This window comes from Pelodiscus sinensis, chromosome 7 (genome assembly GCF_052426305.1).
Source record: "Pelodiscus sinensis isolate ZL-2025 chromosome 7, ASM5242630v1, whole genome shotgun sequence".
Lineage (NCBI taxonomy): Eukaryota > Metazoa > Chordata > Testudines > Trionychidae > Pelodiscus > Pelodiscus sinensis.
The window spans coordinates 48,265,792-48,285,296 of NC_143058.1; the positions used below are offsets into that span (position 1 = coordinate 48,265,792).

General features: G+C 43.1%; 2 protein-coding genes across 7 annotated transcripts in view; one reads left to right on the plus strand and one right to left on the minus strand.

Annotated features, from left to right (window-relative positions):
• PRKRA (protein activator of interferon induced protein kinase EIF2AK2) lies at nucleotides 1–17,033 on the minus strand. Of its 5 annotated transcripts, none has more exons than XM_075933724.2 (9): nucleotides 16,695–17,033; nucleotides 14,016–14,185; nucleotides 12,252–12,333; nucleotides 9,612–9,679; nucleotides 9,344–9,384; nucleotides 5,951–6,068; nucleotides 3,527–3,624; nucleotides 2,051–2,225; nucleotides 1–775 (listed from the first exon to the last, which is right to left on the minus strand). In XM_075933724.2, exons 2-9 carry the CDS (start codon nucleotides 14,173–14,175, stop codon nucleotides 618–620), a joined length of 900 nt encoding a protein of 299 aa, XP_075789839.1. In that variant the 5' UTR covers nucleotides 14,176–14,185; nucleotides 16,695–17,033; the 3' UTR covers nucleotides 1–617. The 5 variants fall into 5 exon arrangements, with proteins under 5 accessions (XP_075789839.1, XP_075789835.2, XP_025038587.1 ...); XM_075933720.2 differs by having other exon boundaries at nucleotides 16,720–17,022; XM_025182802.3 differs by lacking the exon at nucleotides 16,695–17,033 and adding an exon at nucleotides 16,185–16,627.
• The window catches only part of PJVK (pejvakin), a 23,067-nt gene continuing 18,874 nt past the window's right edge, over nucleotides 15,313–19,505 (plus strand). Inside the window, exon 1 of one of the 2 annotated variants that reach the window (XM_025182793.3) lies at nucleotides 15,313–15,759. In XM_025182793.3, the coding sequence (XP_025038578.2) occupies nucleotides 15,679–15,759 (81 nt within the window). In that variant the 5' untranslated portion in view covers nucleotides 15,313–15,678. The remainder of the gene's footprint in view (nucleotides 15,760–19,505) is intronic. The other variant, XM_025182799.3, reaches the window with a different exon arrangement.

Genomic DNA, 19,505 nt, shown 5'->3' on the forward strand with positions numbered 1-19,505 from the left:
TGAGAGTTATAGATATCTTTATTAAAAGAGTGCAGTGATGTTTCTGTAGCCATTATGATGTTTTCAGGTTTCATTCTCAGAAAATGGATTTAAAAAGATCACACAATGAAGTAAAAATAAAATGGAACACTTATCAAACACCATGCCAATCTTTTAAAACATGTAATCAAAAATATTTTCACTGGGATATAAACAGCAACTGAATATGCTCTTCAAAGGGCTGTCCCTAAAAGGAACAGATAATCCCTAAGTCCCACTGAAAACTATGATGTGTTCGGATATTCAGCACATTGCAGAATATGGCTACCATCTTTAATGTCTGTGTTCTCTAATTCTGGTATAAAATTGTTCTCCCTTTTTTCCTTACGGGAGAATTTATGCTTCAGTGAGCTGCAACTGAATTTCGTCATTGCTTTACAATACTGAACTAAATACAGTAAACTAATCCAAAATGAAAACCTTATGGTAACTGACCCATTTCAAAGCAATGCATAACTAAAATGGGGTTTGTGGGGTGGTTTAAAAATAGCCCAAAATAAATCTGAGCTACATATATGGGAAAACATCCAACTTTTGAAATATCTTATTTTTATCTGAAATAGAAAAAAAAGTTAATTTCATTTTCTTCCAGCCATAATCTTTAAATACTGTAATGCACTGTGAGCAGCAACATTGTGAGCGTTGCCCCAAGAAATCCCAGTACCGTGGCAAACTGTGACTGGGTTGGTCGAGAGTTCAGCAAGACATTGGTATTGTCCATTCACACTCAGCTCCTCTGAAATATAAACAAAAAATTAGTTCAACATTATGCCTTGTATAAGTCACTGCACAAGTTCCCTTGTTTTCCTAAAATGTTTCCAAGTGACATGCATTAAAATCACTTCTACAGTCACACTGACTTTTAGTCACTACTTATTCAGAATATTTTGCAAAACACTTATTGTTGGAAAGTATTAAGGATAACAACAGAATGTTGACTATCTGGAATAGGCCATCCAACTCTTTCGGTTTCTGCTATGTAGCATATATAGTTATTTTGTTAGTAACTCTGGAAAGAATGATTGTAAATATTAACTATGTAAGTATCAAATGTTTTGCAAAATTCTAACTTTTTTAGAATAGCAGCTCTGCTGGATACTCGTAAATTTATTACTACATTAGGACAAGAAGCAATGGGCTTAAACTGCAGCAAGGGAGGTTTAGGCTGGACATTAGGAAAAACTTCCTAGCTTCCAGGGTGGTTAAATACTGGAATAAGTTGCCTAGGGAGGTTGTAGAATCTCCATCTCTGGAGATATTTCAGAGCAGGTTAGATAGATGTCTATCTGGGATAGTCTAGATGGTACTGGGTCCTGCCATGAGAACAGGGGACTGGACTCAATGACCTCTAGAGGTCCCTTCCAGATCCAGCATTCTATGATATCATTAAAATGTGAGCTAAGATTTCAATCTTACCTTTCCTTATCAAATCTAATACTTTTGTGCCAACATAATTTCTTATTAATCTGGACATCTATTTGCCTGTGTAGTCCAGACTGCCTATGCTTTGTTTATCTTAAAAATGCAATAAAAGTAAGTGATATTACAGTCTTGTAGCTATTCTGCTTTTCCTAGTTGCATGATTGTCACAATCAAGTGGAGATAACACACGGAAGAAAGGCGATAAGGAGATTTAAAAACCAGAACAACAGAATAGAAGGGAAAGTTTACAATTGTAGTTAGACTGACCAAACGTCTGATATTGCAGTAAGTGGCAATATGAAAGTCTTTGGCCCTTGTGCTGATGGCCATAAATAATGACCAAATCTGTAGAACCATCCCGTTGTAGTTACAGTAATTTAGGCTTCAGTCATACTCAAGTGGACAAACCATGGCTTCAGTGGAGCTGCATATGAATGCAGGATCCACCCATATATCCAATGCAGGCTCAGAGTTTCTAGGCAAAGTTAACAGTATGAGCAGAGCTCTTATTTATCATCACTGCTTGTTTTGTTTGTGAGGAGGAATGTATCCTTCATGTATAACAATTCTAAGATACCAAATTTCATACCTATATTCAAATATGTTACAACAAAACCTTGTTCTTCAGCAAGTTCTTCAAGCAGTTGGACGTAGTCTGTATTAGGAATACTCAGGGGACTTCTCTTCAGCAACATAATTTTTTCTTCTGATGAGTTCCGTAAGGCATCCCAGGTACAGCCTAAATTACTTCCAACTTCATTTCCCTGAAAACATTTGAATAGGGTTTAGTTTTGTTTATGTATTAATAAAATGCTGTTCAGCAACAAAAGTCATACAATAATCACTTTCATCTACAAAAACACAGAAAATTCAGATTTCCACATGGCATCTTCAGATAGTATGTCAGTTATTCCCAGTTCTTTTGTTCAACTGCCCGAATGATGGAACAGTGCCTGGCTGCCCACTACGCCATTCCCTTACACTACTCTTTGGCCTGATTAAAACAGTCTTTCTGCCTGCGTTCTCCCTCATTTTTATTAATTTTTTCCCCATATTTGCTCATCTTCTCCTCACAAGCACACCTGGTGTCTTCTCCTCCTCTTTGGCCAATCTCAACTCTCCACTCCTTATAAATGGGTCAGACCATGCATTCCTATGCCTCTTGCATAGTTGCTTCCTCCACAGTGCCTGTTACAAAAGAACGTGTTGACAGTACTGTTGAATAAAGTGATGTGCACTACTGCTTAATGAAAGTAAAGTATATATACAGCTGCCAGCAGCAGCTGCCTGGTGGCCTCCTTGATATCTTAGATACACTGTGCAAATTTAGTGTGAACAAACTTATCCTGTCCCAGAACGTACACTTAAATAGGCCACCATGTTTTGGGTTTGTATTATGTTTCCCAATAACTTAATTGGGCAAATACTTATATTTCATCAGCACGTGTTGTCTGTGTCAAGGTATTATAATTTATTATTGTTGTAAGCAGATTCTAAAACACTAATCACTTTATTTTTTGCACTATATTTCCCCTCTCCCACTTCTTGAGATTCCTTATGTTACTCATCAAATAAGTTCTCCCTGTTTGATTTTCTTTGTTAGAATGTCAAACAAGGGTATCTACATATAACATATCTTTATTTGAAGAAACCACAAGTAGTCCTGTAGCACCTTAGAGACTTACAAAAAATATATAGAGAGAGTATCATGAGCTTTTTTGGGCAAAACCCACTTCCTTTTTCTTCCCTCCCAAAATAGCTTTGTGTTCTATTCCTTTCCCTTGTTTTGTTAAATGATAGGATGGGGTATCTGAAGCCTATTAATAAGAATAGCACAGAGAAGAATAACTATTTTTAATGGTGGCTGTCACTATATAATCTCTTCCACCAATGTCATAATAATCTGATGCAAATTTGGATGGTGGCACAGAGTTTTTGGGTCCTCTTAAAAATAAGAATATGGCATAAGACTTTGCTAATGAAGTGTCTACCATATTTTGCTTTTTCATAACTTGAATTGTCTGACAGGATCTATGGCACTTATGCTGCTCTGCCCATTACTTACTAAGGAAATATTGATGCTATCTGGAGGGAAACTGTGGAATTTGGCAAGTAATTTTTCAGCAGCATTTCGTTTTGCTAGTTTCTTAGATGTCCCAGTCCCTGCATAAAGAAACAAAACCAGAGGTTATTAACAAGAGAAAAATGCACTGCAGTGGACATAGTGGCTCAAAGGATTGATAATTCATCTGCAGGTTGCTGGTTCCAATTTATCACAAACAGTAAGAAATAAGTTGTTACTATCTGACTGCTTTTTGAATGCTTATGTGAAATACTGTGGACTATTATTAGGGATTCACTGCTGCAACATTGAGTTCCTAAATTAGTACAGTTTGATTATCCAATCTGTAGATAAGCAGAATTTGGCCTTTAGACACATTTGGATTTCACAAATAAATTTACTATTATAAAACCTTTTAAATAATATCTTGACACAAACACTCTGGCAGCCAACTCTTACAATTCTTGCAAAAGAAGGAAAATGTGAGTAATACAACTAAAAGGTACTTAGTTAAGAAACCTGAAGCCTTCTAGTTGTATTCAGAACAGGCAGAATATGTGAAATTGTGAAAGTTCACATACTGTTCTAGAATAACATGGTGTTAATCTGAAGTGATCGCCTCCTCTAATGAAAGAACACTTGAGTCTACAAATCCAGTTAATCCTGGGACTTTTGGCTAAGACTACAACTATTGGTGCTAGTTAATTGCAATGATAGGTTCTGTGATGGAGAACACCTTAAGAACACATTAAGAACTAAAATAAAATCAACTCACTTCATGAAGACTACCAAAGAGGCATTAGATGGCAACATTTTAATCATTAGCAGCCTGCTTTTGATTTAAATAGGTGATCCAAATCACTGACCACCTGGATTTGAATTCAACCTGAAAGTCTCTTTGTAAATACAATGCTAAAAACTACTGGTTGAAGATATTTGGGGTACTTGGAGAACTTTTGATCTAGTCTTACAAAGTACAGGCAGTCCCCGGGTTACATGGATCCGACTTACATCGGATCCCTACTTACAAATGGGGTGAGGCAAACCCGCACTAGCTGCTTCCCCCCAGCAGACCAGGGAGACGCGAAGCTAGTGCCCCCCCCCAGCAGACCAGGGAGACGCGGAGCGGCTTTTCTCAACAGACACCTCAGTTTGAGAATAAAGGACTGAGGGAAGTGAGGTGTGGGAGAATAAAACTGAGCTCTGGAGAAATGTTTGGCTAGAGTTTCTCCTACAATATGTACCAGTTCCAACTTACATACAAATTCAACTTAAGAACAAACCTACAGTCCCTATCTTGTACGTAACCCGGGGACTGCCTGTACACTAAGGAAACAGGGTTTACAATGTGTTTAAGTTAAAGAGCAGTATTCTCCTAGAAGCTCCATTAAATTAAAGTAAACCTCTCATTTCTCAGATGTAAAAAACACATTAAGCATTTAAAAACTTAGGGCCAGACACAGTTATTTGCCTCTATCATTATTACTGAGTTACAAAACGTGAGGTTAATACCTGTGCTGAGGAAGAAGAGTCAGTGTCTTGCACTTAGTATTTCAAATTACTTCTCCCTCCTTACCATCCCCCTACACAACTTCTCAAAGCCTAAATTCTATATTACAATGTCACTAAGCACAACCAAAAAATTTCAGAACAATCTCATTTGTGCATAGGTTATTCATAGTTAGTCACATGCTGATCACTAGGTTGAAAGGCTGGTCAAGAATAATTTATGAGCAAAATCTATACTTATTAACTATACAAGGGAGTTAAGTGCCAACACAAAACTTTTGGAGGTTATCTAACATGCACAATGCATGAATGTCATTCAGCAAATAATTGTTGTTGAAATAGTATTTCTATGTATCTACATAGCATATTATTATTCATGATGTCAGAGTATGTTAATTTAGAATGGAACATTTTAATTCAGTATACTGTAGAGGTATCATTCAACACTTTCTATTGCATCTAAAACATTTCTCAACACAACAATTAAATAGCTTGATTTAAAGTCTTATATACTAGCACTGTTTAGAATATCAGTGCAATGTAATTATGCATTCTCTTGCACTTATCAAGGTAGTAAGACAGAACTATCATGCAGAATATCACTTATCCTAATATTTAAAAGCACAGCAAGTCTGCATTTTAAAATTTAACACCATAACTTGCAGCATTTTCAAGTTAAATAATGGAATGCTTTTTAATATGGTCTCTTCCTTAACATTAGGAAACTGAAAATGTGTCTTCACTGTCCAAACATTAACAGCAAACATTTTAGTTGTACTAATGATGCATTTTGTAAATCATGAAACTGCTTTTTAAAAGGACCAATAGGTACAATATTAAAATATAAATAAAATGGAGGGAGGCAACAATCACAATTCATTAGGTATTGCGAAATTGTGAGATTTAAAAAATATATACCAGTTTCTATAAATGTTTCTATTCTGCAAGTCATGGCAAACTCCCGCTTGTGAGGAGGCCCCAACTCCTGTGCAAGTGAATATTCAGGAAGTCTCCAACCTTTCTTAACAGCCAGTTCCTAGAGAAACAGAGGTTAGATCTGAATATGCAAGCAACTCTGCTTTGGTTTGTCTCTAAACATCCCTTTTAAACAGCTACCATCTTTCTTTAGCAAAACTTAACTATCCATTTTTCAAACACATTTACCACCATGACACTGAAATATTTCTTATAGTTTGAAGAGTACAATATATTGATTAGGGATGTTAAAGACTAGTTGACTATCTGATAAGCATTTGCTTATTGGATAGCCTGTTGCCTAGTCTATTTCCCCGCCTCCTCCTTGCCGCCTCTATGATATAGAGCCAGCAAAAGGGGAGGGGAGGTAGAGAGGTACTTCAAAGTAGCCTTTCAAAGGGGCAGCTGATCACAGATCAGCTGTGTGGCGGCTGCCCCCTTTAAAACGCCACCTTAGCGCATTTCAAAGGGGCAGCCATGGAGCCCAGGGGTCAGTTGGGGACTCCCCAGCTGATCCCAAGCTTTGCACGGCATTTTTCCAGAACCCAAGGTCAGATGGGGACTCCCAAGCAGACCCCAGGTTCTGCTGCTGTGTGGAGCCCAGCATCAGCTGAAAGTTCCTAGCTGACCCCGGGCTCCACGGCACTGCCCCTTTGAAATGTCAGAGGCAGCATTCTGGGGAAGTGCCACACAGAACCCAGGATCAGCTGGCGAGTCTCCAGCTGACCCTTGGCTCCACGGCAGCTGCCCTTTGAAACGCCGCCTTTGTGCGTTTCAAAGGGGCAGCTGGCCCTGGGGCTATGCGCAGCATGCAGTGTAGCATGGAGCCCAGGGTCAGCGGGAGACTCCCACTGACTCAGACTCCATGGCTTTGAAATGCACTTTGAAAAGCACCTGCTGGGGACTCTTGTACATTTCAAAACAGGCACCCGCATGCAGCCCAGAGTCAGCAGGGGCTCTTGTACTTTTCAAAGGAGGAATGTGGAAGTGCCTATCGAGTAGTTGATGGAAATTCCATCGACTAGTCAACTACTCAATTAACCGCATTTTAACATCCCTAATATTGATGTGGGAAAACACAGGGGTATCAATTATCCACAATGACATAAGTCAAAGAAGAGAGGGTGACAAACAAATAAAACCTGTTCAGTTCCAGTATTTTCAATTATGAGTGGCACATGTAAAATCCCCCAGAACACTAGTAAGTTACATTTTTAAAGAGCTGTGTTGTCCTAAAAATGAAAGGATATAGGGTGGTTATATAGGATGTTTGATCCTCAGCTTTTTCTTTTTAGACTGGCAGGATTTTGCATGCTGTGTAAGAGAGAGATGAACTGGCCTGTTCAGAAAAGTTAAAAATCAGCCAGAATCTCTTAGTCAAGCTTTAAAGCTTGACTATTTGCCATCTCCTCCTTTAATCGTTCTGAGCTATTATATTCAATTCTGTTAATGACTATCCAAATTAGTACTGATTTGGCAAGACCAGACAGCTTAAGATAGTCAATTAACAAAACTAGTGACAGTGAACATATCACATCATGCAATACTGTAGCTACAGCAATGAAATAAAAACACAGCTACAGAGAAGTAATTGAAAAAACACAATCCTATTCATGCTGTCAGTGAATTTTTCTTTTTGATCTCGCAGTAAGACATCTTTTAACTAAAGTTTCTCTATTAGATCTGAAAGAGCAGAATGGTACATAAACTGATTATTTGTAAGCAGATGACAAGGTGTAAGAGAAATACATTGACTAGATTTATTTTAAAAGCAATGGTCAAAATGTGACTAAGGATTTATTCATTAATAAAAGATGTTAAGGGAAGAGCATGTCTTAAGATAAGATTTCTGTATCATCTACCTTAAATATCTATGAAAAAGCATCACCATACAAATCTCATCTCCAGTAGGAGATTTTCAGGTTTTGATTCTTACTTACAACTAGTCATTCACGAACCATGAGATTTTTCAGAGCCATGCAAGTAAATTTAGGTCAAAATACTGCAAACAGTTTCACTTAACATGAAGCTCCCTCAACGTCAATGTGACTATTTGTGTTTAAGGCACATGCAAAAACTGTCTTCGGGGTTGGGTGCCTGGTCTCAATCCCACAAAGTACTGAGCACTCTAGTTCCAATTCAACAAGGCAAACTTGCCTGAGTACTTTACTGGATTGGAGCCACTCTGCATTTAGATCTTAAGGTTTCATCTAGGGATAGAAAATCCTGTTTAATTAGTTTGGCTAAAAGTTAAGTTTAACCGGTTAATTGATTAAATGAGGATAGGCGAGGGGTTCTGCGCTGGAGTGGCCCCTCTGCCTGCCACAGTGGCTACGTCTAGCCTGCAGCTCTTTTTCAGGATACCGGATGTATCCCAGAAAAGCTATGTCGTGTCCAAGGAATGCATCCGCTTTTCCAAAAACAAATTTGAAAAAGCAGACACATTCTTTCGCCAGCCCTGTAAACCTCATTTCACGAGAAAGAAGGGATGGCTTGAAAGAGAAGATTTTTCCGAAATTTGGTGCTGTGTAGACACACTGAATTTCGGAAAAGCCTCTTTCAAAAGAAAAGTGGAAAAACATTTGGTTTGCAATTTGCATATCTTTTTCCTGCTTTTCTTTGTAGTGTAGACCTAGTCAGTGGTTCCAGGGGCTGCTCCACCCCACTGGGCTGCATGGATTAGGAGTCAGCAGCTTCACGGTCAGAGAGAGGGAGGGTGCAAAAATGGCAGGGAGGGGGGAGGGCTGCCAGCTCCACCCAGCCTATGGACTCACAGCTGGATGGAGATGGCAGCATGGGGTCAAAGAAGGGATCCTACCTCGCAGACCATTATGTTAACCAGTTACCAGTTCACATCCCTACTTTCATCCTACAGTGTTAAAACTTCAGATCTTAATGCAAACTGTAGTAATAAATGTTTCATATGAAAACACCAAACAAAACAAACATGAAACACATTATTTAAATTGGCAGACATCTATACAGCCTTTTCTTCTTCTTCCACAAACTCTCTAGATTTCAGAAATACAGAATACCATGAATTCATCAGAACACGTTAAAAATAAACAGATGATTTTGTCTATTAGTCTCCAATTTCAACCAGCTTTGCAAACGTTAAAAAAAAAAACTTATAGTACAGGAATCCAAATGTTTATATTTAAACCTGTTCATGTTTTTATTTTGACAGCATTAACTGGATTTAAGTGTACTTATTATAGCAAAGCTAGTTACATATACATTTCATATTCTCACTACAGCTGGCTCTCTATGCTTTCCCATACAACTAGTGTGGGAAACCCAACTAGTGAACACAACTAGCGCTTGCTCTTTTCTGACCTGAACTACTTGCTCTGGGCTGTCTATGCTGCCTTCTGTCACTAAAAAAGAAAGAAAGAAAAAATAATAAGAAAGATATATTCAAATGAGTTCAAAAATAGCTTTCAGTTTGAGGCAAATAATCCCTGAAAGGTCTAAGATCCAGAATACATTTTAAATTCAGGCTATCCACTATTAATTTCATGTAAGAAACACTTTATTAACATATTTGAACTATATAGCATGATGGTCTGAAGATAAAAAAAGGTACATCTTACCTGTAACGTACCTATAGGATTGGTTTGATTTTGTGGTTGTTTTGGCGAATCTGGAACTATGGAGTCTGGCTCTGAAAGACTAAAATAGTTTAAATTTTTGTTAAACTGACAATTTCAACTTAAAACTGCTTATAAAGGACATAAATTAATCACTAATCCATTAATAACATAGGGCACCAAGCCTCTACACTATAGTGCACCAAGCCTCTACACTATAGTGCATAGTCTTAATTTTACATGTGAGTAGTCCCATTGAAATCTTTACATTAGTCTCCAAGGGAATTCATCTTCTCAGATGTGGAAAATACTACAGTAAAACTCTGATGGTCCGGCACTCCTGATGGTCCGGCACCATCAGGAACCTGGAAGTGCTCCGGGCAGCCGGAACATTGGAGCTGCTCTGCCCCCAGCTTCTCCAATTCAGCTGCTGCTAAAACTAACCAGCAGCTGAATCGGGGAAGCCGGGGGCAGAGCAGCTGGAGTGCTGCTGGGTAGGTCCCGTAGCGCTGCCCCTCGGGGCTGCAGGACCAACCCGGCAGCACCCCAGCTGTCCCCGATTCAGCAACTGCTGAAACTGACCAGCGGCTGACTCCAGGAAGCCCGAGGCAGAGCTGCTCTTCCCCAGCTTCCTGGAATCAGCCCCCGATCAGTTTCAGCAGCAGCTGACTTGGGTACACCTGGAAGAGAGCAGCGGGGGTGCTGCCGGGTTGGTCCCTGCAGCGGCGAGGTGCGGCACTCTGGGGACCAACAGGCAGCGCCCCAACTGCTCTGTCCCAGGTGTCCCAATTCAGCTGCTGTTGAAACTGACCAGCGGCTGACTCCAGGAAGCCCGGGGCAGAGCAGCTCTGCCTCGGGCTTCCTGGAGTCAGACGCTGATCAGTATCAGCAGCGGCTGACTTGGGAACACCTGGGTAGAGCAGCTGGGGTGCTGCCGGGTTGGTCCAGTAGCGCTGCTCCTCGGTGCTGTGGGACCAACTCGCCAGCCCCCCAGCTGCTCTGCCCCAGGCGTCCTGATTCAGCCACTGCTGAAACTGACTAGCAGCGGCTGAATCAGGGATGCCTGGGGCAGAGCTGGGCTATCAGAAGGGGGGGGCTATGAGGGGTCTGGGGTGGCATCGCCCCCACCCCACCCTAGACACCTCATAGCCCCCCCTTCTGATAGTCCGGCATATTTGATAATCCGGCACCCCCTGGGTCCTAAAGGTGCCGGATTATCGGAAGTTTACTGTATAATGTAATTATTTGAGAATTAAAATTTTAGAGTCAGAAACACTTGATGCATGGGTGGCCACATTCTGGCCCATGGACCAGATCCAGTCTGCAGGGTTAGTCCCTGGTGGGCCTCCACCTCTATATTTACCTGGGACTCTGCAGGTATCAGGCAATTACAGCTCTAGTTGGCCGTGAATCACTGTTTGCAGCCAATGGGAGCAGCAAGAAGTGGTGCCGACCAGGACACCCCTTCCTATCGCTTACATAGGCCATGAACGGCAATCCACAGCCAACAAGAGCTGTGATCTCCCAATACCAGTAAATATAGCAGCAGTGGCCTGCCAGTTTCTAAAGACTGGCAGGCTATCATTTTTTTTATTATTACCCACCCCTGTACTAATGTGTCCCCTGAAAACTTGTGAATTTAAACGTGTCTTTTCTCTTTTCCATGGCAGGGGGCGGGGGAAACCGCACAAACAGCAAATTGACCAATTATATAGAGAAAACAAACACACATGAGTCATCTTAAATATTTGAGAGAGTTTGTCTATGAGTGTGTATGTTTTGTCTATTCAAGAACTCCTCCTAAATGGGAAGAGGTAGGACCAACAAATTTGATATGCAGCTTATCATAACTTAAAGGTAAGGGTTTGGCTCTGCAAGGAAAATGGGATGCCCCCGAAATGGGGTATGGGATGGAAAACAGGGATACTAGTACTGTATAATGACCACAGGGGTCAGCAAGGGGCCAGACATGGGGATCAGGACAGCTATAACCCCAATGGGGGTTGCCAGGGTGGAGAAAGGGACAGCTATCTACTATGTATCTGAGAGAATTTATCTGTGTGTCTGTCTGTTCCCCAGCAGATGACATATATCCCTCCCCCAACAGTGGCCGCTGCAGCTCCAGTGGCCATGGAGAGGCGCTTCTCACCTGGCCCCAACCTGCTGTAGTGAGAGAGAGCGCTAGGGTAGAACTCTCTACCCAAGGAAGCCTGCACACTGAACCCTCATCTCCAGCCCCACCTCACAACAATGATTTAAATGAAGAAAACCAACATTGAGTCAAGGATGCAAGCAATTTTTGTTGTTGTTGTTAAAGAATGTTTTGGGATGAAAAAGCTACTTAACAGCTTCAAATTATAGCACAGAACAGCATCTTGTAACAGATGTAACACCTGGAAAAACACATTTCATCTTAGGACAGTTTCACTGGTAAAAGAATTAAATACAAGAATCCAGATTACAGAAAAGATTACCACATTAGAAAATTTGTGTGTCAAATTTTTAACTTGGACTAGAAAAACTTTCCTCAGAGAAACTGAAGTCTCCTAACAGCCTAACTGACAGTATATTGTGTGTGTTCAGTGCTTTTTTGAATACTGTTTTAGATCAGTAATGACATTTTCTGCAGTTCTATACAGCCAAATCTAACTCACCCAATACTTGGATTTCCTTTCAAAATGTTCAAGGCAGCTTCTGCGGCTCTGTGTTTTGCAATCTTCTTGCTATGACCTTCACCTGTATTAAAATAGACAATCTGATATCCTTATAACATGATATTCTTATTAAATTGTTACATCATCTATGGATGTGAATGGTTAACAGGTAAGCATCACCTTTAATGGATGATGCTTACTGGTTACTGTTAAATGGTGGGGGCTGGAGTATTCTCCTGCCCATTCTAGCCTGGAGGGGCACGTGGCAGGCCTGGTGCACTCCAGCTAAGTCAGAGCAGCCCCGTGGTGGGCTGCACTAGGTGTGCCACGGGCAGGAACGCCTCCGCCTGCCCGTTTAATCGGTTAACCTTCATGTTTATCTAGTTAACTAACTAAATGGGATTTTACCCCTAATGGCATCCCTGTCTGAAATCTTTAAAGCAAGCACTCTGTGATGTTGCCCTATTCCTGACATGCTTCATCTATCCCTGTGTTGAGGTTTGAGATTGTGTCCTCAGAAGGCAGGCTTGGGTGGCTTTTTATAGTGCCTTTGCTAAGGGAATCTAGGGTGTATTTTGTAGGAGATGTGGGGATATAGGGACAGAATTCTAAATACAGGCAGTCCCCGGGTTACGTACAAGATAGGGACTGTAGGTTTGTTCTTAAGTTGAATTTGTATGTAAGTCGGAACTGGTACATATTGTAGGGGAAACTCTAGCCAAACATTTCTCCAGAGCTCAGTTTTATTCTCCCACACCTCACTTCCCTCAGTCCTTTATTCTCAAGCTGAGGTGTCTGCTGAGAAAAGCCGCTCCACGTCTCCCTGGTCTGCTGGGAGGGGTGCTAGCTTTGCGTCTCCCTGGTCTCCTGGGGGGAAGCAGCTAGTGCGGGGTTGCCTCACCCCGTTTGTAAGTAGGGATCTGATGTAAGTCGGATCCATGTAACCTGGGGACTGCCTGTAACTAAATAGAAGACTCCTCCAGAATCTGGAATTTGAACCCCAAATTCATGAATCTCCTTATCCCTCTGTTAGCAAATAGGTTTGAAACCCACTGGTACACTGTTTCCCATCTCATTTTAATGATAGTCCACAGAGAATAACAGCATATTATTAGTTGCTGCATTACCTCAAGTACTGTGCTCTGAATCCTGCTAATGAACTGTGAAGATATTCTGTATCAAAGAACTATAATCCCTTAAGTTTTTAAAAAACAAATACACCTAGGCTATGACATCCCAAGATTGCATAGAAAGGGAGCAAATCAAAGATGCACAAGCAACTTTAATTATAGTATTTCCTTGACTTCTCTGTACTTGACTTCACAATCATAATGTTTTTGCATACTCATACGTCCCTATCATGAAGACAAAATATTGGTCTGTTTGGATTAAACTATACCTACAAATACTTAGTTTCTAGTGGTTAGGTTTTTCAGAATCCTCAAATTAGCAGGCAGCTCTTGGAGCTTTTCCCTTCAGTATGTGAACAGTCGTACGTAGCCTCAGTTTATAGTTCTTTACCTTTCTTACTGAATTTTCTGAAAATATTAAATCAGAATTAACAGCCTAAAACTGCACTGTTTAATATTTAGTCACATGTGAAACTCAAAGTTTAAAAGCTTGCCTTCCAGTATTTGTCAAACATATTAACCCATTAAATAAATGATTATTTTTGTATTTTCTAATGAAAAACACAGCGGAAGAAAGATTTTTTTCCTGAAACCACTACCAACAACCATACCAAAGTATAGCAACATTACAGACCTGTGCCCGTTATGTCACCTACTGTAACTTTAAAGGTGAAACTTGGAAGATGTACTTGTCCTTCAGCCTTTTCAAACTCGTACTCAGGAGTGATACCACACTTCGTGCCATATTCATGTAACAACTCAATTGGTGTTTTCCCTGGTTTTGCAACAATCATTTCCTCCAAGCTACAAAGAAAAGATTTATCATTTTAGAAGGGAAATCTGTATTTAGAGCTGATTTTTAAAAAATGGGAATCGCTGTTCCCTGTTTCACTACTGTTACCAACACTTTCAAGAAATTTTAATATTGGCTCCTATGGTACTTTTCATCCACAGATCTACAAGCATTTTACAAAAAAGGGGAAGGCATCATTACGTTGTGGTGGGGAGACAAAGATATAGGGATGCATAGTACTTATCCAAGAGCCCATGGTATAGCATGCTTAGAACACAATGCAGCACCCTTCTCACTAGGCCAATATTATCTCTCAAATTTCCATCTTTTTTTTAATCAGAGGGGTAGCCGTGTTAGTCTGAACCTGCAAAAGTGGCGAGGAGTCCTGTGGCACCTTATAGACTAACTGAAGTGTTGGAGCATAAGCTTTCGTGGGCAAAGACCCACTTCGTCAGATGCATGTAACCTCTGGAAATTTCCACTACATGCATCTGACGAAGTGGGTCTTTGCCCACAAAAGCTTATGCTCCAATACTTCAGTTAGTCTACAAGGTGCCACAGGACTCCTTGCCACTTTTGCATCTTTTTTTACCAGCTCTAGCTACTGTAAAAATAAACTTTCAATGGCTAGGCAGAAGTCTGAGCTTAACCTTGTTTCAAAATGCCCAATAAGAGGCTCTAGAGGTGGGTATGTTGCCCTTAAAACAGTAAGAAAGGAAGAGTATTATAGCTGCAGCAGAGAATGGGAAAAGATTGCAATGGTTGTCAAATTTTATGTATTTATTGGCAATCCTTTCACATAGCAAGCCTCAGTGTGACTCTTCCCCTCCCCCCAAAACACACACACTTAAAAATTAAGACTTTTTTATATTTTACACTATTTTAAAGTAATAGTTGCATGTTAATATCACTTTTCACAGCAGACATGTTAGCTAGCTGGGAGATATGTATTTGCAACCCCCCACATAACATACTTGCAACTCCATGAGGTTGCATGACTCTCCATTTGAGAACTTCCATAATTAGAGGAAAAACAGGTAGCTCAGGCAGTAACAACACAATTAATTTAGAAATACACTCGAAATAAGCTCTGCAATTTGCATAGCAGAAATTGCATAGCTTATTTCCAGCTAAAGGTGCTGTGTAGACGCGCCCTGAGTTAGTTTTGGCTGCTACTGAATTGCACTGATGTTGAATCACCTCCTCATGAAGAGAAGTCTTATCATCTGTGTTTCAAGACAACTTGTCATCCTCCACTTAAGTTATGAAAAAAAATCAAACTGATCTCACTAACTGATAAAAGAAAAATTATCTGATACTGAAAGCCTGTACTGGCAATTAAGGGGAATGGGGATAAAGAATATGTTTTTCAAGTCTGGTGGAAGCTGCATGCTGCTTTAGAGGCAACTTTTCCACAGGTTGATAGGAATGGGGGAAAGAATACATTTTCCAAATAACATTCCAAGCTATTGTTGCTTTCTTCTGATCACCATGACAACTGGGGATGGCTTCAGTTACAACATGGACAAGTGATACAGATACAGAAAGTATTCACTACTTCTCCACAACAAAGAAACAATCATTGGTGAGAAATATCTGAAGGCAACAGTTCCATAATGTGTGCAAATTCAATCTCTCTCAAACTCAGCAGGTACAAAAGTAAACAGTGTCTGGATAGCTTCTCTCCAACACACACCTAGCTATTTCAGTGATAGAAATATAGCCGTGTTAGCTATTTCAGGAACTGGTGTTTTAGGTGGGGCTACTCACATGCTTAAAGTCAAAGGTGAGTTTGTAGGATCATGGCATACAAACATTATCTTTGTCTGGCTTGGAACATGTACTAGATTTCCTTTTCCCCTCCCTGTATTAGTTAAACTAAGCAACTAACTATGTTGCTGTTGGAAGTATCATGACACAAGCTCCTGCGCTTTTGTCAAATTGTCCTATGGCTCCGTTTGCGAAGCTGGGCTGCGGGGCACCAAGTGCTTTGGAGGATCAGGCTCTTACTTGCCAGGGGGGTGATTGACTGTCACTGCACCGATCAGTCTGCCCCTGCTGCTTTGCCCTGAACAAGGTGCGTGGAAGCCCCGGGCCCTGTCACAGCTCTCACGTTCCCCCTGGGCAGGGACGCTGAGCCCTGTTCACAACGGCTACAGGCGTCAGCTCCGCAGAGAGCGGGGAGGGATCCGCAAAGGGGCTCCGGGTTGCTGAGGGGCAGGGCCAGAGGCGCACCGGCGGCAGCTACACTGGCAGCCCCCGGGAGTCGGGGCTAAGACCCAGGCCGAGGCCCCGCGCCGGCCGCCGAGACTCTGGGAGACCAGGCCGGAGGGCGGGGCGCAGCCGGTGAGCCGCTCTCCCGGGCGGAGGGGAGCAGCGCTTTCCCCGCCCGCTGCGAGGTGACGGCCCGGGCCAGCCCCAGTGGTAACAGGGCGGGGGCTCGCTCCAGCCTCTCCCCCCCCCCCACCAGCAGTTGGTGGCCGCGGCCGCCCGCGCACCGGGAGAAGGGCCCCTAATTACCCACAATGCCCCACTGCGCCCTGACCTGCGGGCCTGGTCCTGCGCCGCCGCCGGGCTCTGCTGGGTCGCGGCCGGGAACGGGAAGGTCTCCTGAGACATGGCCGGGCCGGCCGCCTCCACCTCCGCTACCGCCACCGCGCCCGCCGAGCGCCGCCTCGCCGCGGCCTGTGCTGTGGGCGGGGCCGCGTCGGCGCGTGGTGCGGGGGGGGGCCTCCCCCGCCTGCCGCTGCGGCCCCCCCGCCCATTGCGCTGAGAGCTCCGTGAGGGGCCAGCTCCCCGCATTACGCAGCCTGTGGGCCCAGGCTGGCCGGGGAGTGATGCACAAACCGCCCCCGCCAAGGGAGCCCCCATTTCTTGCAGCCATTGCAGCCCGCCCTGGGGGGAGCGGTCCGGGCAGGCGCGGGAGGGTTGTAATAAGACAGTACCTGTAAGACACTGAAGTGTGGGCTGGAGTGCGGGGAGGGGGATACCGGGGTGCAGGGAGTCAGCGCCAGGGCTTGAGAGGTGTGAGGGGCAGGGGCTCAGGGCAGGAGTGTGGAGGGGCTGTAGCAGGGCTGGCCTTACCATGAGGCGAACTGTGGTGGCTGCGGCAGGTGCCAGACGGGGGGCACCATTAGGACCCAGAGTGTAGAAAATTGTGTCTGCTGCTGGCCCAAGGGAGGGGACCTGGGGGTAGGGTTACCAGATGGTCTCCTAAAAAATACCGAACAGCACCAGCTAAAAATTGGGTGTCCCAGTGGAAAGAAGCAGAAATTCCACCCCAGTCAGTTTTGGCTGAGCACCCACGAAAGGCACCTAAACTCAACTACAAAGCACCTGTGGGCTTCTCTCCTGGACTACAGCGCTACAACGTGCTTGAACAGCGCTCAGGAGCAGGGACAGAGCTTCTCCTCAAGACATCACTCCTCCTCAGAGGCATTCAGCTGAGGGCTCCCAGCGCCAATTGCACCCCCGCCTCCCAGCCACTCTCCCCACCCCCGCCTGGTTTCTGCACGCAAACAAAGGCTCCCAGCACCAATCAGAGCCCCGCTTCCCAGCCTGGGACTCCCTCTGGCTGAGTGTAGAAGCTAGGCCGCGGGAGTGTCTGGGAGTCTCAGCTACCCCCGTCCCCACCAGGTTTTTGCACGCTACCACAGGCTTCCAGCCCCAATCGCAGCTCTGCCTCCCAGCCACTCCTCTGCCCCTGCCAGGCTTCCGTCCAGCACCCGGCCAGAAAAACAAAATATCGGACATTGCACATGTCTAGTATTTTCTGAATTTTTTTTACCAGACAGAGGACACAAAAACCAGATTGGTAGAATAGCGGACACCTGGCAACCCTACATGGGGGTGTCTTTTGAGCTACCCGCTTCATGTGCCAAAATGTTGTGGGCCAGCCCTGGAGTGCAGGAGTCCGGGAAGAGGACATGAGGAGAAAGCTCGGGCCTGGGAGTGTAGCCACTGTGCACCTAAGGAAACAAAAGCATCAGCTAGGCTACGTCTACACTGGCCCCTTTTCCGGAAGGGGCATGTAAATTTCACCAGTCGTCGTAGGGAAATCCGCGGGGGATTTAAATATCCCCCGTGGCATTTAAATAAAAATGGCCGCCGCTTTTTTCCGGCTTTTAAAAAAGCCGGAAAAGCGCGTCTACACTGGCCCCGATCCTCCGGAAAAAGTGCCCGGGTCTTATTCCTACTTTGAAAAAGGGCACTTTTTCCGGAGGATCGGGGCCAGTGTAGACGCGCTTTTCCGGCTTTTTTAAAAGCCGGAAAAAAGCGGCGGCCATTTTTATTTAAATGCCGCGGGGGATATTTAAATCCCCCGCGGATTTCCCTACGACGACTGGTGAAATTTACATGCCCCTTCCGGAAAAGGGGCCAGTGTAGACGTAGCCCTATTGTATACAATAGGCCAGGGTCTGTCACCTGATCTAAGACTGAAAGCATGTGGTAAGAAAACTTTTCCTTTGAATCAAATGTAGTTATGTTAGCACTTTACCTTTATTTTTCTTGTAACCATTTTTTTTTATTTCTATGGCTCATTACTTGTATTCACTTGAAAGCTCTCTCTTTTTAGTCAATAAAGGTTTTGTATCAAATCCAGTGTGTTCAAGCTGAAGTGTCCAGGTAACTCAGTTGTGTGCATATTAGTCCCTTAAAGGAATAATGAATGACTCAGTATATTTGTACTGCTCAAGAGAGGGCTGTGCAGTACAGTACATACATTTCTGGAGGAAAATCTAGGACTGAGACTGTATGTGCTGTCACCCTGCAGCAGTGCTTGGTGACCTAGACAAGTGAATGGGTTGCAAGATTGTTGTAACCATGATGGTTTCCTGGAGTAGGGTAGTTTTGCTAACTGCTCTTCTGTACCTAGAATTTGTGGGTGTGCAGTTTGAACCATAATAGCACTTTGGATGCAGAGGGAACATATGGCTGTCACAGTCAATGTGTATGCATTCAGCACACACCTCACTTCATGTGCTTTTGCTTTACATACATGTCACTTTAATATTGTTAGGAAAAAGCTTACATGAACGGAAACTAGTGGAATCTGGTAACTCCACACTTAGGCAGTGGTAAACAAAATGTATTGTGGACCACACATAGAACTAGGTTGCCCATCATGCTCCACAGCAAAACTAAATCAGTAAGAGCCAAAGCTTGACTGTCTATCTGCAGCACTCATTCAGACATAGCTGGGAGTGATTTACATACTGGTGGTGACCAGTCCAGTTTGGAGTCTACATTGTAAAGGGCATCCCAGGTTATAGGAAAGGGATGACATAGCCAATCATTAGTCGGGATTGTACCTTGATATGTCACTCCTAC